The sequence below is a fragment of the Phyllostomus hastatus genome, unplaced genomic scaffold (genome assembly GCF_019186645.2).
Source record: "Phyllostomus hastatus isolate PE091 unplaced genomic scaffold, TTU_PhHast_1.1 phas_scaffold_21, whole genome shotgun sequence".
NCBI lineage: Eukaryota > Metazoa > Chordata > Mammalia > Chiroptera > Phyllostomidae > Phyllostomus > Phyllostomus hastatus.
The window spans coordinates 22,315,371-22,339,773 of NW_025334017.1; the positions used below are offsets into that span (position 1 = coordinate 22,315,371).

A 24,403-nucleotide genomic window follows, 5' to 3' on the forward strand; every position below is an offset into this window, starting at 1 on the left:
GGAGGGAAATGCAATGATGTCTGGGACATAGTAAGTGTTCAAGAAAAGTTGGCTGTTACCATTGATAATAGCTTCCACTGACCATGCCCCATTGTATTTTTAAAACTATTGGTTCCTGCTGAAAGGAAGGAGGGTGTTGGATCTGGACTGGCATCAAACATGAACTCTTGCTGAAATTTTAGATCTTCTTGCCACCACTTGTCATTACCCTACCCCTCTGTAGGGTCCAGGACCCATTTGTATTCTACCTGCATCATCCATTCTGATCCCCATAGGCTATATTATAGGCCAGAATCATCTTGATACCTCAACCAGAGACTCAGAATCCAGGACAGCGTACAATGACTAAAGTTACACTTTCTGGATTACTCCATACTTGTAATACTTCATTACCTAATACTTCTTGTAGGAAAGCTTGTTTTGACTATTTTATTTAAATATTCTTCACTTTGGCTGAGAGGACAGGTACTTTGTAAGAGGGCTGAGGGTCAAAATATTTATGCTCTATCTTAGCCTGTCTTTGGAGGAAAAAGCAGGAAACTCCACAGCGTTTCCCTGGAAATTAAAAAAAAATTGGCAGCTAGGAAGACTGGGAAGATCAAGTGAAATCTCCCAAACTGGTCTGTGGAGGAGCGATCTATTGGAAGTCCTCCTGGAAATGAAGGGTGAAGCCCAACGTTCTCACCTGCTGAATGAAAAATGGGAAAAAAGTATAGCCTGCTTAAGAAGAAACCAGACATAGTAAATAAGGGAAGGTAGAAAACCGCTTCTCCTATTAAAATGATTATTAACTGGTTAAGTTTTAAAATAAATTTTAATAACTTAATTTTCTTCTCTCTTCTTCTAAGTAAAATACCTACTGTGAAAGAAAAGCAAACCAATGTAAATATTGTGAACCCAACTGATATTGTCACTGAAATTTCGATCTTTGAAAAAACACCTCTCTAGGGGACGGAAGGAGGGTCGGTGGCCAGCTCTTGCTACCAAAATCCCTTAGCTTAAGTGGGAGTAGTTGGCGTGGTTACTCTCAGGCCAGCCCTTGCTGTAAAACGAGAAAAGAAATGGTTGAGAGTGTAACCGGAGTCTTAACAGAGAAAGGGTCGAAATGCAAAAACAAAATTATGAGGACAGGCTGGCTGTTCTGCTGCCTCAGCAGAGACAACAAATGATCTGAAAAACAACCCGAAAGGTGCTTTCCTACGTGAAAATAGGCGATGGAGCAGATTCTTTTGTGTTCCTCGGGGTAACGGTTAGCTTAGAAGAATTTCACGGGCATTTTTCATTTCGCATTCTCTCCAATTCTCTACCCTCCTGGAGGTGCTACTTTTTACCCACTTCATTAGTCAGAAAAAAAATCTCGTTAAACTTGAGGAACTGTTAAAATGCTTTGCTTTCCTGAGAAATGAAAACATGTGAAAGCGAAACAGGAACTTCCACCCACACCTAACATACAAAACCTCCAGCTTTTCCCCCCGTGCTCAATCCGGGTACCTCTACACCGCCCTGGAATGGAAAGGGAAGAAGGGGCGGAAGGGGCGGAGACCCCACTTGCGTCACAGACTAGCGCCGGAAGTTTGCTGCAACGCCACGGCGAGCCGCAGTCTGTTTGGAAACGGAGTGAGGAGTTTGTGGAACCTATCTTTGTAAGGAGTTGACTGATTGGGATTTGGGGGTGGATATTTCGGCCAAAACTAGGAAGTCGTTTGGGATTTAAAGGTCTAGTGTTGGGTTAGAGTTAGGAGAGTCTGGGGATAGAGTAGATGCTGTTAGCCCTTTGCCTAGTTTTTTTTTTTTTTTCTCCCAGTTTAGCTGCTTCGCAGTTGGAAGTTACAGTATTTTATAAATCTCTTATTTTTGGGTCACATGTGCCCCTTCTGAGAGGTAAATTTTTTTGGCGGTCTCCTGCCTAAATTTGGAGAAATAGAACATGTGCCAAATGAGAATGCGAGCTTTGCAGTCAGTTCGGAATTCCTCTGCCTCCTAATAATCCCGCGCATATTGTCTAAACGTGGGTTTCTTCATCTGTAAAATGAAAGTAATGCCTCCTAGGAGAGTTGTAAAAATTATTATGCAATAACATGTATAAATGAAATAACGTGTATTATTATTTTGTCAAGTTTGGGGGTAAGTTCTCAATACGTAGTGTTTTTTTTTCTTTGTTTCGTCCTTCAGGCCAATGCATAGTGATTGAAAAAGTATAGATTAGGAATTGGGACCTTTTTAGCGTTCTCTGAGAAAAATGAGGGCTGGTTGGGTTTGCAAGGAACCCCATTGAAATATTCAGAATTTCAATCTGTGATTTCAGGGTCTAAAAATGGACACCCAGAAGGACGTCCAACCTCCAAAGCAGCAGCCAATGATATATATCTGTGGAGGTAAGAGTCACACTTAAATAAAGTAAAAGTATTTATTTCAGTTTTTAAATATCACTTTCTCTTTGGCTTAAATGACTCACTCATCATTAAAGTTATAAAGCAGAACAGTTTAGCTACCATAAAAATCCTCTGCAGATTGCATTTTCTCTCCTAGAAAAAGTGATTGCCCCAACTTTTATTTGCTTCCCCCCTTAGTATATTGGTAATAAGAACATACCCTTGAGATTGAGCATATTTTAGTGCTTTGGGTAAAAAATATAGTTAAGATAATTTGCTTGTCTGTAATGTTTTCTTTTTGGATACTGAATTAATGTCTTTTCTTTTCCAGAATGTCACACAGAAAATGAAATAAAATCCAGGGATCCAATCAGATGCAGAGAATGTGGATACAGAATAATGTACAAGAAAAGGACTAAAAGATGTATCCTTTTAACTATGCTTTCTAAATATGAGGTAGGAGGAAGTTAAGAATAATGCTTGGGTTGATAGTCAAAGAGTAATTTCTGGTAAAAATGGTAATAACTTTTGGGTTATTTACCAAAAAGAAAAAAGACGTGATCAGAATTTTCATGGACCAGTATGCCAGGGTAGAGGCATATACTGTATAATCTTAATACTAGTTGATTTTGGTTCTCTTAAGTCTGTTTTTAAGGGATTCTTTATATAACTGAGTACTCATTCATGAGCTTGAGTTTATGGATAAACTAAATTATAGAAGGAGAAATACAAATATGTCACCTCCTTTAACATTGCTTCAGTGTTTTTCCATGTATGGGTCATGTATGTGTTTTTCCATGTATGGGTCTTTTTTATCATGGAAAGACAGCTAATGAAAATTGAAATGGTTTTTCAGAAAGTGTTATTGTCATAGTGTTGAATTCCTTACTTTTGTGCATTTTAGATTAAATAGCAAACTAGTTTATTGTAAAGAGAAAGTGACTTGGAAGTATTAAGTCTTATATGTAATTTTAAAAATTTTTCTTAACTCAGTTTAATACAGTGGTGGTTTTTGATGCTCGATGAAACGGAATTCAGAGAAATATCTTTGTTTGCATTTGGATTTGTTGTTAATGTATAGCTTTTAAGTAGTATACTTATTTCATGAATACAACTATATATATATGATTTCATTTTAAAGCCATATTATATTTAGGTATCTGTTAATAGTTTATGTAAGGAAATTATTTTTTGTTCCATTGTTTGTAATTTAATTTTATTGTTTATGTCATCCGATACAATGAAGGGTAAAAGTGCTCCCCCAAACCACACTTTTAATCAAACCTTGGAATCGTTGAAGCCCTTGTTAGAAATAAAGTTTTATACTACCAACTGTTTGTGAAGTCTCCACTATCATTTTGAATGGAATGTACCAATGCACTTACTGTCAGCGTGCATACATCGTTTGGCGTTTCATTTCTCACTTGACACTTGAAGTAGGTCTCTCTGTATGTAATGCCTGACTACTTTGTAAATCTTAGGGGAGGGGAAAAAAGTAATGGTTGCTTGTTGAAAAGGAAAGTCAATCCCACATAAAGAAAATGAAGACTATTCAGGCACGTGCAGTTCCAACCATACTCACTCATTAAAGTAAAAAAAACAAAACCTGCTTTCAAGATATAAAAAGAGTAGGATTGGTTTACACTGAATTACTAGATACATGTTCAAAACTTTTGTCTTGCTCTTGGGGACATTGATGGTCAGACACTCTGTCTGTCCCTGGAGTTTATCATCATGGAACATCATATTGGCTTCTGTAACATTCATTTTGAAGATCTGCAACTTTATTAGTAGCTGTGTGTGTCTCTGATATTCAAAACATGCCATTTTAAAAAATCCATATTTCTACTATTCTTGAATGCTAAGTTCTATAAGTGTATTATGTGCTATATAAAAATACTACCATGCTCAAAATTTTAAAGAATGCTTCCTTGGTACAGATTTTCTTTAGCCACAGCTTTCGCAATTTTATAATTCAGCTATATTCCTTATTGATTTTGTCCTTTTTAGACAGAAGATTCCTAGCAAATAAGGTATCTCTTTATGACAACCCCCTAAACAAACCCTAACTCATTGGGTGATGTTGCTCTTAACTGCTCTAATTCCAACATAGGTCCCTTGCATATCAGTAGTTTAATTAAATACTGTTATTTGGTTAACTAGACAGCTGTTTCATGGAAAAAGTATTACTACTGGAACTCACAACCACCATTTCAGTCACTTACCTTTGTGTCTCTATCTGTGAAATGGAAGTAAATTTTACCTATTGCCTATCTGGACAGTTTTAACAAAAAAATGGTAATATAGTTATAAAATTGCTTTTAAAAAGACTCTTGAATAGCTCTGTAAATATTAAAAAATCCAGGCTTGAAGTTAACATATAATTTGTTCCCTACTAAGCTGTTTATCAATGACTGTGGACATGCATGTCCATGACAAAGGCATGGATATTGCTTTACATCCAGCCCTGCTACTCAATGACTGGTTGGTTCACTTCATTTCTTTCAACTTTACCTTCATTAGCAAAGTGGAGGAATTAATGATGGTCTGTACAGTGCTTTGAGACTCTGAAGTCATAGAGATTGAAGGTTATGAAAAATCCAAAAATAATAGAAGAAATCAGAAATGACTGGTTCTGAGGAAGAATAAATGTCCCTCGTTAGCTGGCAGCGTGATTTTACCAGCGTTCACTTTCCGTGTTTGTACCATAGGCAGGAAATAATAGTACCTACCTTCAAAGGTTTGTTGCAAGACAATTCATCAAAACTCAGCCTAATATTAGCCTGTGTTAATTATTATTACTGTTACTGTATTATTTTCCACTCAGGATTGTTAACTGGCCTTAGGATTAGTCTCTCAGCAACTGGTTTTGCCGCCTTCCATATTCCTCAGACTGCTCTTTCAAAAATACAAATTTCATGGTACTGTCCTGCTGAAAATTTTCAGTGGCTCCTCATTTCACTAAAACCAAAAAGATTGAGAATAGCGTATTTGGCCCATAATAATCTGACTCCTACCTCTGGTGCCACTTCAAACCATTTCTCAGTCTTTCGTTTCTAAGGAGAAGTATGCAGTTCCTTAAGCAAGTCTCAGGCCTGTTTTTGCTTTCTTGCCTTTCCCTTTTCCTCATGCTTTTCTGTCTGTCTGGGATTATCTTTTCTGGTGTTCACCAGCATTGGGATTTTGAAAGATTTTTGTATCGTCTGCTAGCTTCCAGTATTATTGATAAGTCCAAAACCATTCTATTTTTAATCCTCTGTAGGTGACCCATTTTCTTTCTGTAAACTTAGAATTTTTGCCAGTGTACTGAAATTTTATAGTTATGTGCCTTTGTGTGTTTTTCACTGTTTTGGTCACTTGGGTACTTTGAACTGGAAACCCAAGCTCTTTAATTATGGGAAATTATCTTGAATTGTTTAATAACTTCCTACCCTGTTATTTTGAAAAGTATATTAGATATAATCTAACTTTCTCATTTTTCTTTTTTTCCATTCTCTGCACTGTAAGATTTACCAGTACTTTCTAATCCGTCTACTGAGTTTTTTATTTCTTGTATAATACTTTTCATTTCTAAGCTTAGTTTTTCTTTGTATTTATGTCTCCTTGTTTCTTGGATGCAATGTGGTCTCTCAGTGAAGACATAGTGGCAATTTTCATTTCCCTCCACAGTCTTTTTCCTTCAAATTGTTTTTTATCCTTGCTTATTTGGCGTAAATGTCTATGTGCACATAATTACCAGGAAAAAATACGAGTGAAAAGAAAATTACAGGGCATATAGAGTTACAGCTCCTTTCCTGAATATTTAAAGGATTTCTTCCTATCCTTGAAGTAAAACATGAAGATACAGTAGACTGAGGGTTTTAGGACATAATTTTAAATGAAGTTTGCTGGCTAGAATGAGTTGCAAAGTGGCTTTACATGTTTTGGGGGATGTGATACCTGTTCCCCAAGACCAAGAATTTAGTAAACAAGGATTACTTCAGAGTTTGAGTTTGGGTCTATAAACGTGCCAATTTAATCTCCAGCACCAACAATAGAAATAATTATATAAATATAGTCACATTTTGAGCATTAGAATTTTTACCACTACCAGTGTCTGTTAAGGTCTGCAACTTAAGTGCAAAGGGGGAAAAGAAATAGGTTTCTTGAACTATTACGTGCCACGCACTGTACTAGGCGCTTTATCTATTTGAACTAGTCTGAAATTACAAAACAAATTTTTCTCCCAAATGATCTTTACTGTTTTATTTATTATCTAAATTGTAATATGTCTCCTTCACTTTTGTGTCTGGCACTTAGTTCAGTTTCTGACTCATAACCGGCACTCAGAAAATGTTGAAACGAAGAGGGAGTCTTGTCTTCCTTTATTCTTCTGTATAAAGAGGACGAAGTAAATGGTAGGTTGCAGTGTAGAGACCGTGAATGTAATTATGTTTCTGTAAGCATACATTCTGTAGGAGTAGCTATCAATTTACCTTGCAGGTAGTATAATAATCTAAAAGTAATACCATTTCAACTTGATCTGAAATGAATTGGAAAGGCAAGGAAAGGGAGCTCTCACATTCCCACCCACCCAGCTTATTTCTCCCCTAATGATCCTCTTTCCCGGTGAAGCAGGACCCTGTAAAGCCAATCAGCGGCATGGCAGGTCGGGGACTAGCCAATCATCCCGCAGAGGGCCTAATCCCCACCCCCAGCAGTCAGCCCCTCACTCTTGGGTGCTGAGGCCGTATGAGGCAGTGGGGCACCTGTACGGCGGCCGCATCCTCCGCATCGTGAGGGGTCTGAGAACCAGGTGAGTACATGCCCTCCAGGAATAAATTTCATCCCCCCCATTGCAGTCCCTCCCCGATCCAGGGTGAATGGCCGACACGGAGGAGCAAATGCACTCTGGGACTTGAGTGAGGGATCCCGTGGTGGAATGAACGTCCTTTCCTTGTGGGGGTGGCGGGGGCAGGGCCGGGGGACCAACCGGTAACCTTTTGTTTCAGCTAACGTTGGGACTGGTTCACAACATGAGGCTTTCCAGGGTCCCCCGGCGGCGACCAGTCTAGGAGACCAAAGCTGGGGGAGTAGGGAGCAATTTCATAGGGTCTTAAAGTGCCCCCTGACCGTTGTGGGTTGGCATAGGGCTCCCGCGAGACCAGTCCCTCCGCTGTTATACATAGAAACCGTTGCTACGGCTGGAGGATGTCATTTTCTTTCGGCCTCCAGCTGCAGGGGGCGCTCTGCCCTGTGGATGTCGGAAAGAATGCTTAGGTGGAAGATGCAAGAGGGAAGAAAACAGGTTTTCGCGTTTCTAGTTCATCACAGTTTCTGCTGGAAGTATTCTGATAAGCCGAATAAGAAGTATAAGAAATGGATGTGGATCAGGATGATGGAGAAAAAATTTAATCCAACAAGGACCAAATGTTTTCCTAATCAGAGACAAATGCAAACAGATATGGAAGAGTTATCAAGATATCAAATGAAGTATAACGTGTGTTTAGAATTTGAGAATTCATATTCAGTGGTCTTGAGAATGTGTATCCTAGCCAAAAAAAAAAAAAAAGGTAGTTTTCAGGGAAATGTTAACATAGTGTCCATAATGAAAGTCTGATTAGGTAAGAGATGTCTATCATTTCAAATGTTTTCCACTATATTTTATTCAAATCATAAAATATCAGGTGTTGCAAGTTACCTTCAATTTGATATAATCTACTTTAATGCCATTAGATGCTTAAATTGCTCCCAGCAAAAATTCTCTAGCTCTTAGGAAAAATTCTCCTGGGGCAACCCATTCTATTCTGGGCATCATCAATAATTTAAAAATTCTGCCCTTGCTGGCATGGTGCAGTGGATTGAATGCCAGCCTGTGGGCAGAAGGGTCGCAGGTTCCATTCCTGTCAGGGCACGTGCCTGGGTTGTGGCCCAGGTCCCCGGTTGGGGGCGTGCAGAGGCAACCAATGGATGTACTTTGCACATTTGTATCTCTCCCTTTCTTTCTCCCTCTCTCTAAAAGTAAATAAATCTACTTTTTAAAAAAAGTTCTTTATGTTGCTTTCTTGGAACTTCTGCCCTTAAAGTCATCCTTGTGATAGGCGACATTCATTATAGTGGCCCCTGCCAGTATGATGTGAAAACCACTGTATCCTCTCTCCACTGTATCTCATCCAAATGCTGAACTGACATCCCCAGGGTCCCGCACAAATAACACCCCTTTCTTATGACCTGGTAATCTATACCAGATCTTTTATTACAAAATCACAAGCATATAATTCTGTAATATAGCAATATCACACTGAAGCACACTATATGACATTTTAGGTGAAATGTTCAAGTTGCTGTCCATCTCGTGTAAGACATTCACATACCCTGCCAACCACACTCAATGGCACTACTTCTGCCAGACCCTATTTTCTATACCCAAGTTCAAGCCAGCAGGAATATGGAGGCAAAGCTGGCAGAACATCCTCTTTTTCTGCAGAGGTCTGATACATGAGCACACTCCCAGAGGGCAGGTATACTGAAGGAAATATTTCAAATGAATTAGACCCATTGCTGCTACTTAAAATTTATCATCCAGTATGTTTTAGTGTGTGATTTAAAAAAAAATTTGACAATTACAGTAAGAAATATATTTTTCTTTGTAACTTGTTTTATATCTACACATCTTTATAATTTTTGTTTATATAGACATGAAATAAAAGCTCTGCAAAACAATATGAACTATAATGGTATGTTCTATCTCAATATAAAACAGCGCTGACTGAAACTCACTAAATTGATTTCATGAGTTGCCACTTGCACTGAAAAACGGGTGTGATGAGTAAGTATGTGGGCTCTAGCTGCCTACTGAGATTCAAATCCTCAGTGTGCTATTTCTGGCTGTATGACCTTGAGCAGTTCAAATAGTTGAAACGTCAACTTCCTCATCTGTAAAATGGAACTTATTAATATTCTTCATGAGAGCCATTTTGGAGACTGAGATAATTCATACACATAGTAATTTAGCTCCAGAAGTGTTGACTATCTCTGTTGTTCTCTACTTTTAAAAAAACCTATCTGATGAAGTAGCTGTAGGATGAAGTGAGGTAAGATGTGTAAGAATTAGAGTGGTGCCTAGCACACATTAAAAACTTTATGTGTTAGCTGTTATTATCACCAACATCATTAGTAGTAGTGTCATTAGAATGAAACTGTACCAGGCCTCCTTAGTCTCAGTTCAATTCATCCAGTGTTTCTTACGAGGTATAAGGCACTACTTACATTAGTCCTGAAGATATGAAGATGGATAAAGTAAGATCTCACAGTCTAGAAGAGAAGAGAAACAATTAGAATGTGCTATGTACTATGAGAGGTGTGTACTGAGTGCCATTAGAACACAGATCTGATGAAAGCAGGCTGTAGGGAATGGGCAAGAGGGTGATGGTAAGGAGAGTCACAAAAAGAATGTTATATATGTTTGTGCTCAATTGCAAAGAATGATCAGGATGTTAACAAACAGCCAAAGTAGAAGCAGGTCATTCAAATCAACATGACCGGCTTGTTGATCTTAAGAAAAGATATCCTAAAAAGCTTTGAGTACTAAAGCTGATCACAGTATAGCACCCCGTAACAGGCTATTTAGGCATAACGATTATTTTGAGCTGGAGAAATTAACAATCAACAGAAAGAACTCTCTGCCCTCCCCTTTTCTGCCTAAAAGCTGGGAATAAATTTCCCTTTGGAAGGTTTCGCTCTCCCACCTCTCCAAATCAGCAGGAGATCACAGCCCTGATCACAGCCCAGGGACTGTCAGTGCTGAGAAGAGTCTGCATAACCAAATCTTACTAAAACAACCTTTAACTAGTGCCTCCTGTATATTTACTGTCTCTTAGAAGCCCAAACCCCTTTTCCTTTGTCTAATTACTTCTCCACAACTTACCACCCTTTGTGAAAATGGTATATAGACCCCCAGACTGAACAGTTTCTTTGAGTTTCCACTTTTTTTGTGAAGCATCCACATGCATAAAATAAACCTTTTCTCCCATTAGCATGTATTTTGTCAATTTAATTCACCAGGTCTCAGTTACTGGAATTAAATAGGTAGAGGAAAAGTTTGCTTGTTTGTTTGTTTTTAACCTCCTCCATAGCACCAAAACCTGTTTTGTCACTGTATTCAACATTGCTTAAATGAAGATTAAGTGAGATAATCCATGTATGGGTACATAGTAATTTAGCTCTGTGAATCGTAGTTGTTGTTATCAGGGAGAGAGAATTTAAAATCAGTACTCTTCCTCCTTGGAAAAAACATTCCATCTCCTTTTCTATAGAAATGAAAAATAATTATTATGGAAGTACCCAGATGGTTACTACTAACCATATTGAGTTTTTAAGATATATATATATATAGAACATTATGTGTGTATATATGTATATTAGATTCATAACTGTTTTCCCACACTGTATTTCAGCTATGGCTGCCAAAGATCATCCATCACTGTGGGGCTTTGGAACAACAAAAACATTCAAAATTCCCATTGAACACTTGGATTTCAAGTATATTGAAAAGTGTTCAGACGTTAAACACTTGGAAAAAATTCTTTGTGTGCTTAGGTAAGCATTTAAAAATAATTTCAGCATGTTTCGATGTGTCGATTTTAATTATATTGTTCTTGCCTTCTAAAAGTTGAAGCTATATTAGAAACATTGGAGGACATTTTCAGGTGTTAAGATTGCTTGTTGTATTTGCCCATCTTAGCCTCCAAAATAGTGATTTTGATCCTGTGCTTACTTCTGAGTGTTCTGCCTGGGTCCACTTCCAGCATGCGATTCCGGCTGATTAGCATTAAGGAGGGCATTTTTCTTGCGTCCTCCACATTGTCTAGGAAAACGTAGCTGTGAGAGTAGCCCTTGTGAAGTAAGGTTGGCTCACCAGCCCACACCGAGCATGCTCTTTGGCACTTTCCCACTTAATGCCACCTGCCAGTGAAGGTGGCTGACTCACTGTGAGCTGGTCACATGGAGGGTGGTGGGGAGGCCAGGAGGCAAGACCAGAAGGCCGGGAATCAGGGCCCTCTCTGGTTAAGAACTCCTTAGCGGTGATTGTTAAAACTTTAATATACAGCACATGTGGTTGTTAGAAATGCAAATTTGAGGGTCCCATTCCCAGAGATTCTGCTTCTGGGAAATCTGGGGTGGGGCCCAGGAACCTGTGTTTTTAACAAGTGCCTGGCTGATTGACACACAGGTTGTCAAGGGAACCCACTTCGAGAAACACTGCCCTGTGTCACCTATTTCCGGTTTTGTGGGGGGTTTCCCTTAGAGAGTAGCCTGATACTACATCAGGGGTGTCAAATTCATTTCACCAGGGGCCACATCAGCCTCACAGTTGCCTTCAAAGGGCCAAAATAATTTAGGACTGTATAAATGTAACTACTCCTTAACTGTTAAGGAGCTGAAATTGCATTCAGCCCTCTGAAGGCAACCCTGAGGCTGATGTGGCCCCTGGTGAAAATGAGTCTGACACCCTGTATCACAGGAACACTTGTGGAGCATGAACTGCTCCTTTCGGGGACATCAGTAGTACTTCTTTTTGCTCTGCTGTGGCTCTCTTTCTTCCCTGACCTCTTATCTTATTGCTGTTTCCTTTGCTTTTTCTCTCTCATCACCTTTAGTGTCATGTCCACCCTAAGCATATCTGCTTGTCCTCAGCCAGAATTCATGTAGTAACCTCATCATTTCTGAAATGGACATACAAGCCACACTGTTGTTCTCCCTTCTGCTTTTCTCAGCAGTATGAGAACATTTTCATTTGTATTTGACCAAGGACTGATAAACAAAATGAGAAGTTTATGAGATAAAAGGATTTGAAAGCCATAGTAGTAATGTTGGTTCTGAGAAATTCCCTGAATAACCTAATTAAATGCATTTGAAAATGGGATTTATTTCTATTTTTCTAAAAATTTAAATATGAACAGACTTACAAGAGAAGAGAAAAAAAGATTGATTTTCCTTAAAAATAAATAGACAAGAAAAGAACAGAGCTCTCTATTTAACTCTCTAAGAAAGGAATTCTGCTTCTTTTTTTTTTAAAGATTTTATTTATTATTTTTAGAGAGGGAAGGGAGGGAGAGAGAGAGAGAGAAACATCACTGTGCGGTTGCTGGGGGCTGTGGCCTGCAACCCAGGCATGTGTCCTGACTGGGAATCGAACCTGTGACACTTTGGTTTGCAGCCCGCGCTCAATCCACTGAGCTACACCAGCCAGGCGAATTCTGCTTCTTGAGTGGTTTAATTGGCGTTACTTTGTTCTAAAGTGTGCCTCTGCCATTTTCCTTGTATCCCTTTGCAAAAAGTTAAGCTAGGAGCTCCCTCTTGGAAAGGAAGTCCAAAGTCTCCCTTTTTGCCTGTCTCTAATACTGAATTTCCATTTTTAAGTTTAAAATTACTTTATGTACAAAACGAACATCACGTGTGTTAAATAGAGAAAATTTTATATATGCGATGTGTAAAGTGTGTGATGGAAATTTGTGTCTTTGGAGCTCCATTTTTTTTCTTTCATCGCATCACTGTACAGATTAACCTAATAATGGAGGTTGCCTGGTTGGGGAAGTTGTGTGGGAAGCAGCAGCCCCACCTGCCACTTTGTGCGGGGCAGTCGGGCCGTCCCTGTGATCTCCGCAGAACTGGACTCCAGGGAACCCAGCTTGCTAATCACTGGTCTAGATGATCTGTAAATAAAGCAGTAACTCTAAAATTCTGAAATGTTTTAAAGGTCTGGTGAGGAAGGATATTATCCTGAACTTACAGAATTTTGTGAAAAGCGCCTTAAAGCATTGGCTCCTCAAAGTAGAGCTTTGAGGAAAGATAAACCTGCAGCGACAGCATCCAGTTTCACAGCAGGAGAATGGGAAAAGATCGATGGTGATATAAAGGTACAGAGTAACTCCAGTTTTTGTGATGTCGTGCTATGTATACATTCCCTTCACTTAGCTGAAATTCTAGGTTTCGTTTCTATCCGTAAAGGCCTTTTTAGCAGTAATGACTTAGTACTGGTTGCTTCTTGCACCCAGGAGAATATTGTAAGTGCGTGAGTGTATTTGTGTACACAAGTGTGTGGTACAAATGACCAAATAATATTCCATCCTATGAAAGAACCATTTCAATCAGCTTCTATTAATAGTGCTATATAAACATGTTTGTTTATAGTTTTTTTTGCCATCTGGTTATTTCCTTGGAATAAATTATTAGGATTCAAATTGCTAATTCATATTTCAATTTTTTTTTTTTTGCTCATTCTAAGTCATTCCAGCTAAGAAATCTTATTTTTCTCACTGTGGTAAAATTCACATCATATAAAATTTACAGTCTTAACAATTTCTAATTGTACAGTTCGTTGGTGTTAAGGAGAGTCATGTCGTTGGGCAGCTGACCCCAGAACTCTTTCATCCTGTGAAACCGAAACTCTGCATGCGCTGAACAGCGGCTCTCCACCCCTGCCCCCTCCGTCTGGAAACTGCCATTCTGCTTTCTGTTTCTATATTTTTGAGTGATCTAAATACCTAGTACCAGTGGAATTTTCATTTCAATCTTTATTTGCACATCGAAAGTTTACACTTATCTGATTGACCTCTTTCTATTGACCATGTATCCTGTGGTCCTGGCAAATTCAAACTAACAAATTAGTTTTAGTAGCTTTTTTCTGCAAATGCCTCAGATTTTTTACCTGCAGGATTGTGTCATCTAGAAGAGATTTACTTCTTCTTTTCCAGTCTGGCCACCTTATTTCTTTTATTTGCCTTACTGCATTGAGACCTCAGTATAGTGTTGAAGTGAGAACACATACTCTCTTGTTCCCAGTCTTAGAGGAAGTCATTCAGCTTTTCACTATTAAGTGTAATGTCTGGCCCTCACTGTATATTTGCTGAATAATAACTAATAGAATTTTACGTATAATAAAGAAATCTCTTACTCAGTTTTTTCTTGGCACCTGTGACAGATAATTTGGTTTAATGACCATTATTGTGAACCTATTATATGCCAGACACTGCTATGTTCTTGAATCGTAAAGATGAGATTAAGACATAGGTTCTGCCCTCAGGGAACTTACAGTCCGGTGAGAGAAATGAACAATAAACGGATTATTTTAAATCTTTATGCTAACACATGGAGAAGAAGCATCTTCAGTCCAACCTGGGAGTTCAGGGGAAGCTTGCCGGAAGGGATGGAAAATAAGATCTGGCAAGATAGATAAAAGTAGGAAGGACAGCCTTTTGCCGCGGCGGCAGCAGCCATGAGTATGCTCAGGCTTCAGAAGAGCCTTGCCTGCAGGGTCTGCTGAGACCCCAGTGAGACCAAGGAAATCGCCAATGCCAACTCCTGTCAGCAGATTCCTGGGCTGATCATCCGGGGCCTGTGGCTGTCCATTCGAGGCTGGAAAAACACCTTGGCCTGCAGGAAGGGCAGACCTATGGGCATAGGTAAGCGAAAGGGCACTGCTGCCAATGCCCCAAGGCCTGAGAAAGTAACCTGGCTGAGGAGGGGGTAGTTCTTCCCAGCTACTCAGAAGGTACTGTGAATCTCAGCAGACTGACCGCCGAATGGACCGCAGCCTGACCTGAAAGAGAAGGGGAACGTGTTAAAAAAAAAAAAAAAACAGATTTTCGTGGAACACTTCCACAAGCTGAAGGCGGAGAAGGCTCGCAAAGAGCTTCTGGGTGTCCAGGCTGAGGCCCGCAGGTCTAAGACCAAGGAAGCTGGCAAGTGTGGTGAAGAATGGCTCCCGGCCAGGAAAGAGGACATCAGCAAGATTCCATCCAAGAAGGAAGAGACAGAGAAGTAAAGCTCCACCTTTCTTACTCATACATAGTGGCCTTGGCAATTACATGAATCAATCATGTAATTGATCGATTAAAATACCCTTCATCTATTAAAAACAAAGTAGGAAGGGCAACAACAATATGAATATGCTTAACAAAATTGAACTGTATGCTTAAAATGATTAAGAAGGTAAATATTTTACGTTATGTGTGTTTTCCCAAAATAAAAAAAAAAAAGAGTTAGGAAGAGCACTCCAGGTAGAGAGTATTGTCACCTAAAAATTTGACCAACCCACAGGAAACTTTGATAATGTACAGTCTTTTCTAATGCCTGGTGAATTATTTCAAATTGTGTATTTACATTCATTTTTCTCCCTTTTTCCCAGAGTTGGGTATCAGAAATTAAAAAGGAAGAAAATAAAATACACTCTCATGAAACTGGAACGTTTCCAGAAAAGGAAGAAAATCTGCCTCCAGTTCGTGGTTCAAACAGCTGTCTTCGTGTTGCCAAAGTAGGCCCTCCGGTGTGGGGAGAAGATTGTGGTTTATTGAGAGCTTCCCAATCTAACTAGCCAGTGCAGCAGGAGTGCGATGTCCTCTAAGAGAGCGGAGGATGGTTTTTGTTTTTCAGTTGGCCGTGTGCTATTACCTTCATGAGGCATCCTGGGATTTACTGACTTTCTTCATTTTTCTTTTCTGTTCTGTCTCTCCTGCATGGACTAGTTTTGGAGCACATAAGATCCAATTTACTGTGTGAGAATTTCAGGGGATAATTTTATGTATCCAGTAGAGGTAGAGAGGTAATAGTTTATTACGTAATTAACTATGGACTTAAAAGTATTAAACAGATACTTTCACGTAGTAATAGATATCATTTTGGGGTTTTTTTTTTAGTGCATTTTCCCCCTGATCTCCAGCCCCTCGTGATTATTTCTCTGTGGTCGATCCCTGTTCTGTCATGTACACCTCCCCCTTTTCACCCATGGGTTCCACAGAAAAGGAGCCTGTTGAACTTCCAGGTCCATCTGCTTAAGGTTAAGTTGCAGCTGAGCTTTGTGGCACCCACCGGCCCGGGCAGGACAGAACTGGGCCCTTGTTTCCAGGGCACTGGGAGTCTCCGGTCTTTCACACGTTCACACACTCCATTCCTTTCCGTCCTACTTTTTACACTTCATTTCTATCATTTCAGAAAGGATGGCTACCTCAGTCTCTTCATTCTGGGTTTACTTATTCTTGTTATTTTCATCTCATCTCTGAATCCTCAATTTTATTTAAAAAACATCATTGCTCTTTGCCGCTGCCCTCTGACCATTTACCTTCCCGGATCTTTTTACTCCACATTAGGAATTACTCAGGTAACTGAGGTACAGGAATGTGGTAAAGTTGCCACTATGTGTAACCAACGAATTTGTATTTATTGGACACATTTTGTGCTAAGTCTGTGCCCTAAAAGTATAATGATGAATAAGACTCGGTCTTCTGCCCTCAAGGAGTTTATAGTCCAGTGGGACGGATAGACCAATGGGACAGCGGTTTCAAAGAATGGCCTGTGGACCCTAGTCGTCCCAGAGATCCTCCCGGGGTACTAGAAAGTCAATGCTATTTTTAAAAATCATGCTAATGCTTTGTCATTTTCACCATGCTGACATTTGTACTGAGGACAGAAGTGCTAGCACCCAAGCACAAGTCAAGGCGGTAGCACCAAACCGACTGCAGTTGTGTCTTCACTGCCGCAGACTCAGTAAAAAATTCAGTTAAGCACAAAAATGTCTCTGATGAAACGACAAACTTATTTTGTTAAATCTCGAATCTCAAGGACACATCTTTTTAATATTCTGTGTGACAAAATGGGAAGTACACAGAAAGCATTTTACTGTGAAGTGAAATGTGATTGTTATCTCAAGGAAAGGACTTGCGTGATTGCATCTCCAGCTTAAGTTGTTCTGCTTTTTCCTGGAATAAATTTTACTCCAAAAATTTGTGATTATTCAGACTTGGCTTTCTTGGCAGACTTTGCATTGAAAGGAATGAAGTGGGTCTGCCACTTCAAGGAAAACCACCGGCAGTATTTTCTGCCAGTGATAATACCTGAGCTTTCAAATACAATTTAGAGTATTTCACACTGTTATGTGGCTCTTGAATATCTGCTTGTGACAAAAAAATATTTCCCCTTAAGGAGCATATTTAGATGTTTCTGATGAGCTCCATGAAGATATTAAAGAAATAGTTCTTTATTGTATAATGAAATATGTGAATGTTTTGGAAGATCTGCTTAACTCCACACGACCGATGCGCAGTGTTACACCACCATTCCAAATGGTTTCAGATTATGACTAACTTTTAAGAAACCATTTGAGAAACTATTTGTGAGCTGTTGTTTGCTTCCCTCCCATTTCCTTCTGGTGCTTGCAGTGGGCATGTGACCTGGGGTGGGTGACTTAATAGCACCAAGCTAGTGCTTGGTCAAGGATGGACACACGACCCAAGCTAGCCAACTAGAGTCCTTCCCTGGGATTTCTCTAAGGATGAAGAGTCCCTTTCCTTTCTGATTGGGAGGTCTGGGACGATATAATCCCAGGCTACCTGTGGCAATGTTTCCTACTACATGGAAAAAGCATTAGCCAGCAGGGAAAACAAAATCAGCAGGCAGAGGGAAGCAGAGACTAGGGACAGGGAGAAAGGGAGAGTTGGAGAGAGAGAGACCACGTGACTCTTTCATCTGGCAACACCCCTGTCCTTCCTTTCTTTCATCAGTTTAGTTACATAAGCCAGTAATTTATTCTCTTAAAATAGAATTAGTTTAAGTTGGGTGTCCTATTATTGCAAACAAACCAATTTTGGCTAATACAGCAAAGTAGTCTTCTCCCCTAGGTTTTAAAAGAATGAATGATAGTTTAGTACTTTATTATTATAAGAAAATCACTAATAATCACATTTTACACATGTGAGTTTTTAAATTTTATGTATATACTTAAAGTCCTGTAGATTGCTCTGAAAATTAATTACAAATTTAAAATCCTTTTAAAGCCTGCTATATATTATTATGTTAATAATTTTAATACTGGAGTTGTTACAACTTCCAGGGTACCTATTTTTCTTACTCATTCAATTTATATATCTTACTCCGATACTTCACATTGCATTTGTAGTAAAATCTGCTAATCTTATATTAAATATGTCTCGTAAAGTATGATTTTATTCTTTTAGGAAAAATGTTCTAAAGGTAGACCAGCTAAAAAGAACATTCCAAGGGATTATGCAGAGTGGGATAAGTATGTTTTATATTTCTTTATGTAAAATTTGTCACTGAAAAATTCTCTATCATAAAATACCGTAATAACTTCTTAATTACTATGAAACTGAACATATCAAGAATACCAAGGGACTTGAGTAGAGCACTAAGAGTATATGGTCTAAGCACTCTTGGTTTTGTTTTTTCATTAAATAAAAATCTTCAGCATCCTTTTGTTTATAAGAGCAACCAAAAATAACTAATATAATTCTTATATCCATCCAAAATAAGAAAAAAAATTTAAATTGAGAGAAATTTGTCACAATCTTAATGACAAAGTTCTGAACAGTTTAAGTCTGATTAATATTTAAATGCTCACTAAATTATATGGTTTCTAAGAAAGAATACAGGTAACTTGTAATACAAACCTACTGCGCATTTTTGGAATATGTGTATAAAGGCACAGTGACACAAATACAAGAATGTCAGTAATAAATTTTATTTTATTATATTGTACTTCTTTTCAGCTTTTCAGCTTTTGTACTTCTTTTCTTTTAAGATTTGATGTGGAAAAGGAATGTTCAAAAATTGATGAAGATGGCAAAGAAAAACCTCTGGTAAACAACAAGGGACATTTGTCTAAAATTGAGACAAGATTAGACACAGCAGGTAATTGCAGGAAAATAAGAACGATTTAGTAGTTTTAAATTTTTTGAATAACAATAATAGCTATAAAACTAGAAGACATTCTCTTTAAGTGCTGCAGATTTTCATTAAAAGTTTATGGACTTTTCTCCTGATGTTGACCACTTCTAACAAATTCAAATCTCTCCTTTACTTAATTTTATATAAGTTATACTACTTAAATGTAGTAAAACTTAAAAATACAAACCTGTGTTTTACTGTAATTCATTTGTTTTTAATTCCTTTTTTCAAATCTTCTTTTTCTTCAAATCCCTCAAATTTATTTTCTTTTTGCCTCAAAACAAAAATGATGGAGCAGTTTATTTGTTTCCATTTGAAGTCCATAGGCGTATAGCACTTTTAAAGCAAAACAAAACCAATTATAAAATGTCTAAACCCTCAAAAACTATAAATGACTAAAAAAAGAAAGGAAACATTACTAAACTTAGGAAAACTTTTATTTTAATTATTTTATGATTTTCTGTTTCTGCTAAAGTAAGCATTCTCAACTTCAAAAATTTTTAAATATTCTATTAAATTATATTTTTACTTAAAGCAGATAACATTTATTTCTAGGTCTAACTGAGAAGGAAAAGGATTTCCTTGCTACTCGTGAAAAGGAAAAAGGAAATGAAGCTTTCAACTCAGGAGATTACGAAGAAGCTGTGAAATATTACACAAGGCAAGCAGATTTTTGTTGTTGCCTAAACTTGCCAGTTTTTAAAAAAATGACTGTTTAAATTTAATTGCTGAAATTATATAAGTAAGCTAAATAATCTGTCAGAATCACTTAAGATACTATATTTGTGGTTCATCATAAATTCACTTGTGTTTGCCTTGTTTTCTTCAATACTTTTCTGAAAGCTCCTACCCATCCTCACTTTTGACATCTTATAAGGACAACAGTCATATCAAATTAGTGTCCACCTTCATGACCTCATTTGAACTTTATCACATCTTTAAAGCCTATCTCCAAATATAGTTACATCATGAGGTACTGGTGTTAGGACTTCAACATATTAATTTGGTGGGGGGACGCAATTCTGCGCATAACAGAGGCTATAACTGTTTCATTTACAACTTTAGCTGAGTTTCTCTGCCTTGTATTTACCACTGGCCTGCCTGTTGCCAATGAGTGTCTCTTTTATAGGAGCCTATCGGTGCTTCCCACCGTAGTGGCCTATAATAACCGAGCTCAAGCAGAACTCAAACTCCAGAACTGGAACAGTGCTTTTCAGGATTGTGAAAAGGTCTTGGAGTTAGAACCTGGAAACGTAAAGGGTAAAACATACTCACTGAATGCTTTTAAATTTACAGCAGGATCCACTGAAGACTGTTTGTAGACACTCATTCTATTTACACTAAAAATATTTCAAATAAACTGAAATTTCTATATGGGAATCACTACCTTCATAAAGTTACTTTTATATTTAAGTTTAACTTGGAATTTAAGTCCATTGAAGTAGCCGATAATCTTAGAAGATTCAATAAAATATGTATGTTTTTAAAGAAATATCTCAAGCTTGCATTCAACTGTGGGCTTTTTTCTTTCAATTTTTTTATTTACAGATAACAAAATTTACTATCTTAATCTTTTTAATTTATTTTTTAAGGGGGGAGGAGGGGGGAGAGAGAGGGAGAGAGAGACATCAACTTGTTCCACTTACTCATGCATTCATCGGTTGATGCTTGTACGTGCCCTGAATGGGGATCAAACCCACAGCCTTGGCATATTGGGACAGTGCTCTAATCAACTGAGCTACATAGCCAGGGCAAAATTGTCATCTTAATCCTTTTTAAGTACACAGTTTAGTGAGTGGTATTATTGTGCAGTCATCACTACCATCCATCTCTAGAACTTTTTTCATCTTGTAAAACTGAAACTCTATGTATAATAACCAGTAGCTCTCTCTTCTTCCCTTCCCCCAGCCTCTGAGCCACCATTCTACTTTCCTTCTCTGTGATTTCACTGTACTAGCTATCCCACGTAAATGGAATGGTACAGTGTCTGTCTTTTTTCTGGCTGGCTTACTGAACTGTGACTTTTTGTCCAGAAAATACTTGATTATAATTTAATATAGATTTTCTGATATTTAATAATAAAATAAGCCCTCACCAAAGCTCTAGAACCTTCTACCAGCTGCTTTGTGGGCTTTGCTGCCTATAATATATCCCTAGACATTCTGAATTAAACATGTCCAAAACCCAGTACCTACTTCCACCAAAACCTGCACCCCAGTCTGATTTCCTGGCTCCGCCTTGCCATGGTCCAAGCCAAAACATGCGAGTCAGACCCCACTCTCCACTGCTGCTCTCAAGGAGGAGTCATTCCAAGAGGGAGTAGCATAAATTAAAATAGACTCATTCTCTTTCTTTAAACACTTTTGGATTCAAACAAACACACTCTTTCACATGGAATGTACCTTTTGTATCTACAAACACGGGCAGGCAGAAACCATGGAGGTGCTGGTGGGAGGACCCTGGAATGTCAGCCCCAACTGTCACTGACATGGATTGCCCTTGTTCCACCAGTACCATCACCTTGTGCCTATATTTTGTCTTTGTCACAGAGTAGGGGTGGGCTCCCAGCTTTAGGCAGGCGCCTGACAAAGGTGTGATGATCTCCTGACGGGCCCACACCACACTGTGCCAGGCCCTGTGCTAAGCACTTTACGTCTATTAACCCGTAATTTTTCACAATAGCTCAGGAGAGATGCAGATAATATTATCAGTACACTCATTTTTAAAAGGTGGAAACTGAAGTGTAGAAAGGTTAAGCAACTCACCCAAGATCACACAGCTAGCAAATGGCAGAGCCAGGACTCAGCACTGGACAACAGACTTCAGGGCCTATGCTCAACCGCTCCACTACACCTCTTCCACTAGAATGACCTTGTGTTTTCACTCTAACTTGTCTGAGTAGTTTCTTAAGCACCAGAATCTCCAGTATTTAAAAAACAAATTGGACAGAGCCAAATCTAGTAGTGAGTATGGCCATAAAATTACGAAGTCTTATGTTTGCTTAAATGAGTAAATAACTTCCTCTCTAAAACTTTTACTTAAAAGATAATTGTTTTAAATGCAATGTAGTATTTAGATTCTGTTCTAAAATAGAAAAAGGAAAAATCAGTGGAAAAATTGGTAAAATCCATATAAATTTGGTAGTTTAGTTAATAGTACTATACCAATGTTAATTTCTTAGTTTTGGCAAATATACCATAGTTATATAAGATATTAGCATTAGGGAAATCTGGGTGACCTATACGAGAACTCTCTGTATTATCTTTGCAACTTTTCTGTAAATATAACATTATTTCAAAAATAGTTTAAAAATAATAATTGTTATACCGTAAATATCTCTGTATGGACAGTTCCTTCTAAAATCTGAGTAATACTAGTAATAGCTAAACTTGTACTTAAAATACACTGTTACAGTTTTGGTAAAATGTGTGACAAAATGATTTGTCCTTTAGATTTCCATGATTCATTTAAAGACTACCATCAAATTGGTCAAATTTATGTTTTAAAATAGCATATTAAAACATAGATATAAATTTCTTACTTTTCAGACATACCAAACCTGATTATTTTCAAAATAATGACTTATTACACAAAGTTGTCTCATTATATATGAATAATGATGGGAGTAAAAAGGCATTTTTTTTCAGGATTGAATAATTATTAAGTTATACATTGAAACCTTTAAAAAAATCTGGTGCAAATTACCAAAGTACTGGGTTTCGGAACCTCGCTGACATAATCCCCAGGATTCTCTCAGTTACCTGTGTGAAGTACCCTCTTCTAATCATCTTAGAGCTTGCTATAAAGACTTCACTGCAGACCCCATATTCTGAACCAGGTGCTGGTCAGTATGTACTAAAATTAAATAAATAACTTGCAAAGTTTTCATAAAGTGATGAAATAATACTCGCAATGATTATAAGGATGCAAACATTATTGTTTACTGACAAGCCCCCTGATAGTTCAGCGCAGCACGGTGCCTCTGAAGGGTTGAAGCCTGGAGTCTCTCCGCCCTTGCACGAACTGGCAGGGCCTGCAGCTGCCAAAGGGCCAGGCTGCTGGAGAGGGCAATTGCCTGATGCAGCTTCTTGTTTGCCTCTGCATCATTTTGTACACGTGCAGCAATATGGAAATGGGTGCAGATAAGCTTTGCACAATTGCATCCTAAACTGTTCTGTGCTACCTATATTCTTCCACTTGAGAGATGTGGTAACCATAATGCCGTGTGTTTAAAAAGTGTAACTTTTGTGTGTGTGTGTGAAAAGGAAAGGAAATGTTTATTTAATGCTATACAAACTTAAAGTAGTGACCTAATGTCTTTATCAAAAAATCCTAAAGTCCCTTAAAAGACCCACAGACACAGTCCTTCCTTCCTTCCTTCCCCCTTTGCCCAGTCCAGAGTACTGTATCTCAGGAAAGGAAATAGAAGTCCATGGCTCAGGCAGTCCTCTGGTTCTTCCCAGTTAGTACTCCATCTCGACTGGGAGACCTCCCTGGGTTCCAGGCACCTTCAGCTGAGTCGCCGGGATCTCTGCTAAAACCAGGTGGTGGTTCCCCCTTCTAAAGCTGCGGGGGTCCCCACTCTGGCAAAGGCACATGGTCCTCTCTCCCAGGGCCACGGGATTCCCCGCTCTGCCAGAGCCGCGTGGTTCTCCCTCTCAGGGCTGCGGGAGTCTCCACTCTGTCAAGGCTGCATGGTTCTCTCCGTCAGGGACGTGGTCTTCTCTGCACTTCCACAGCTGCATGGTTCTCCCCCTCAGGGCTGCGCAAGGTTCTCCTCCAAAAGTGTAACTTGTATTTTGGTAAATTTCCAGCTCTTCTGCGCCGTGCCACTACATATAAACATCAAAACAAACTCCCAGAAGCAGTAGAAGATTTGAGTAAAGTACTGGATATTGAGCCTGATAATGAGTTGGCCAAAGTAAGTGCAGAAAGTGATTCCTCACCAAAGTCTATGCTGTTTCTGTATTTATGTTAAAGTGATATCAATTTTGTTGGATACATCATGTTGAAGATTAGGTTACAGCTGTAAAACGTAGGTACATCCCAGACATCCCAGGGTGTTAACATCTATTTGAAGTGGAAGAAAGCAAGCGCCTAAATTGCTCAAAATTGTAAACCTACTTCTGAAGAATCAATACTTATTTTTTTTTCTTTCCTGCAGTGTTGTAGGCCATGATTTCCTTTGAACTAATTTCAACTTATTATGCAGAGCAGTGTATACATTTCCTAGGTATTAGGTGGGATTAGACGTGAGCGTGATGGCCGTAAGAGTGTTTCTGTCTGTTATTAACATGGTGACCGTGTATCAC

The 24,403-nt window shown here is 38.6% G+C and overlaps 2 protein-coding genes and 1 pseudogene across 2 annotated transcripts in view; all 3 read left to right on the top strand.

Moving 5' to 3' along the window:
• Positions 1 to 1,569: 1,569 nt before the first annotated feature.
• On the top strand, positions 1,570 to 3,709 carry POLR2K (RNA polymerase II, I and III subunit K). The gene is made up of 4 exons (XM_045861311.1): positions 1,570 to 1,643; positions 2,306 to 2,375; positions 2,704 to 2,796; positions 3,376 to 3,709. Exons 2-4 carry the CDS (start codon positions 2,315 to 2,317, stop codon positions 3,396 to 3,398), a joined length of 177 nt encoding a protein of 58 aa, XP_045717267.1. The 5' UTR covers positions 1,570 to 1,643; positions 2,306 to 2,314; the 3' UTR covers positions 3,399 to 3,709.
• A 3,389-nt stretch (positions 3,710 to 7,098) lies between these two features.
• The window catches only part of SPAG1 (sperm associated antigen 1), a 48,740-nt gene continuing 31,435 nt past the window's right edge, over positions 7,099 to 24,403 (top strand). The window contains exons 1-9 of the mRNA XM_045861139.1: positions 7,099 to 7,167; positions 10,808 to 10,949; positions 13,111 to 13,270; positions 15,541 to 15,666; positions 18,362 to 18,426; positions 18,946 to 19,055; positions 19,647 to 19,752; positions 20,221 to 20,351; positions 23,906 to 24,012. Coding sequence (XP_045717095.1) covers positions 10,810 to 10,949; positions 13,111 to 13,270; positions 15,541 to 15,666; positions 18,362 to 18,426; positions 18,946 to 19,055; positions 19,647 to 19,752; positions 20,221 to 20,351; positions 23,906 to 24,012 — 945 coding nt within the window. The 5' untranslated portion in view covers positions 7,099 to 7,167; positions 10,808 to 10,809. The remainder of the gene's footprint in view (positions 7,168 to 10,807; positions 10,950 to 13,110; positions 13,271 to 15,540; positions 15,667 to 18,361; positions 18,427 to 18,945; positions 19,056 to 19,646; positions 19,753 to 20,220; positions 20,352 to 23,905; positions 24,013 to 24,403) is intronic.
• LOC123833088 lies at positions 14,629 to 15,177 on the top strand (annotated as a pseudogene).

What these genes read in the sequence shown, in the direction of transcription:
- POLR2K (XM_045861311.1), top strand. Translation starts at nt 2,315, where the DNA reads ATGGACACCCAGAAGGACGTCCAACCTCCAAAGCAGCAGCCAATGATA. An exon ending in AATGATATATATCTGTGGAG is followed by an intron (nt 2,376 to 2,703) that starts GTAAGAGTCACA and finishes TTTCTTTTCCAG; the next exon opens with AATGTCACACAGAAAATGAA. An exon ending in CAAGAAAAGGACTAAAAGAT is followed by an intron (nt 2,797 to 3,375) that starts GTATCCTTTTAA and finishes AGTTTAATACAG; the next exon opens with TGGTGGTTTTTGATGCTCGA.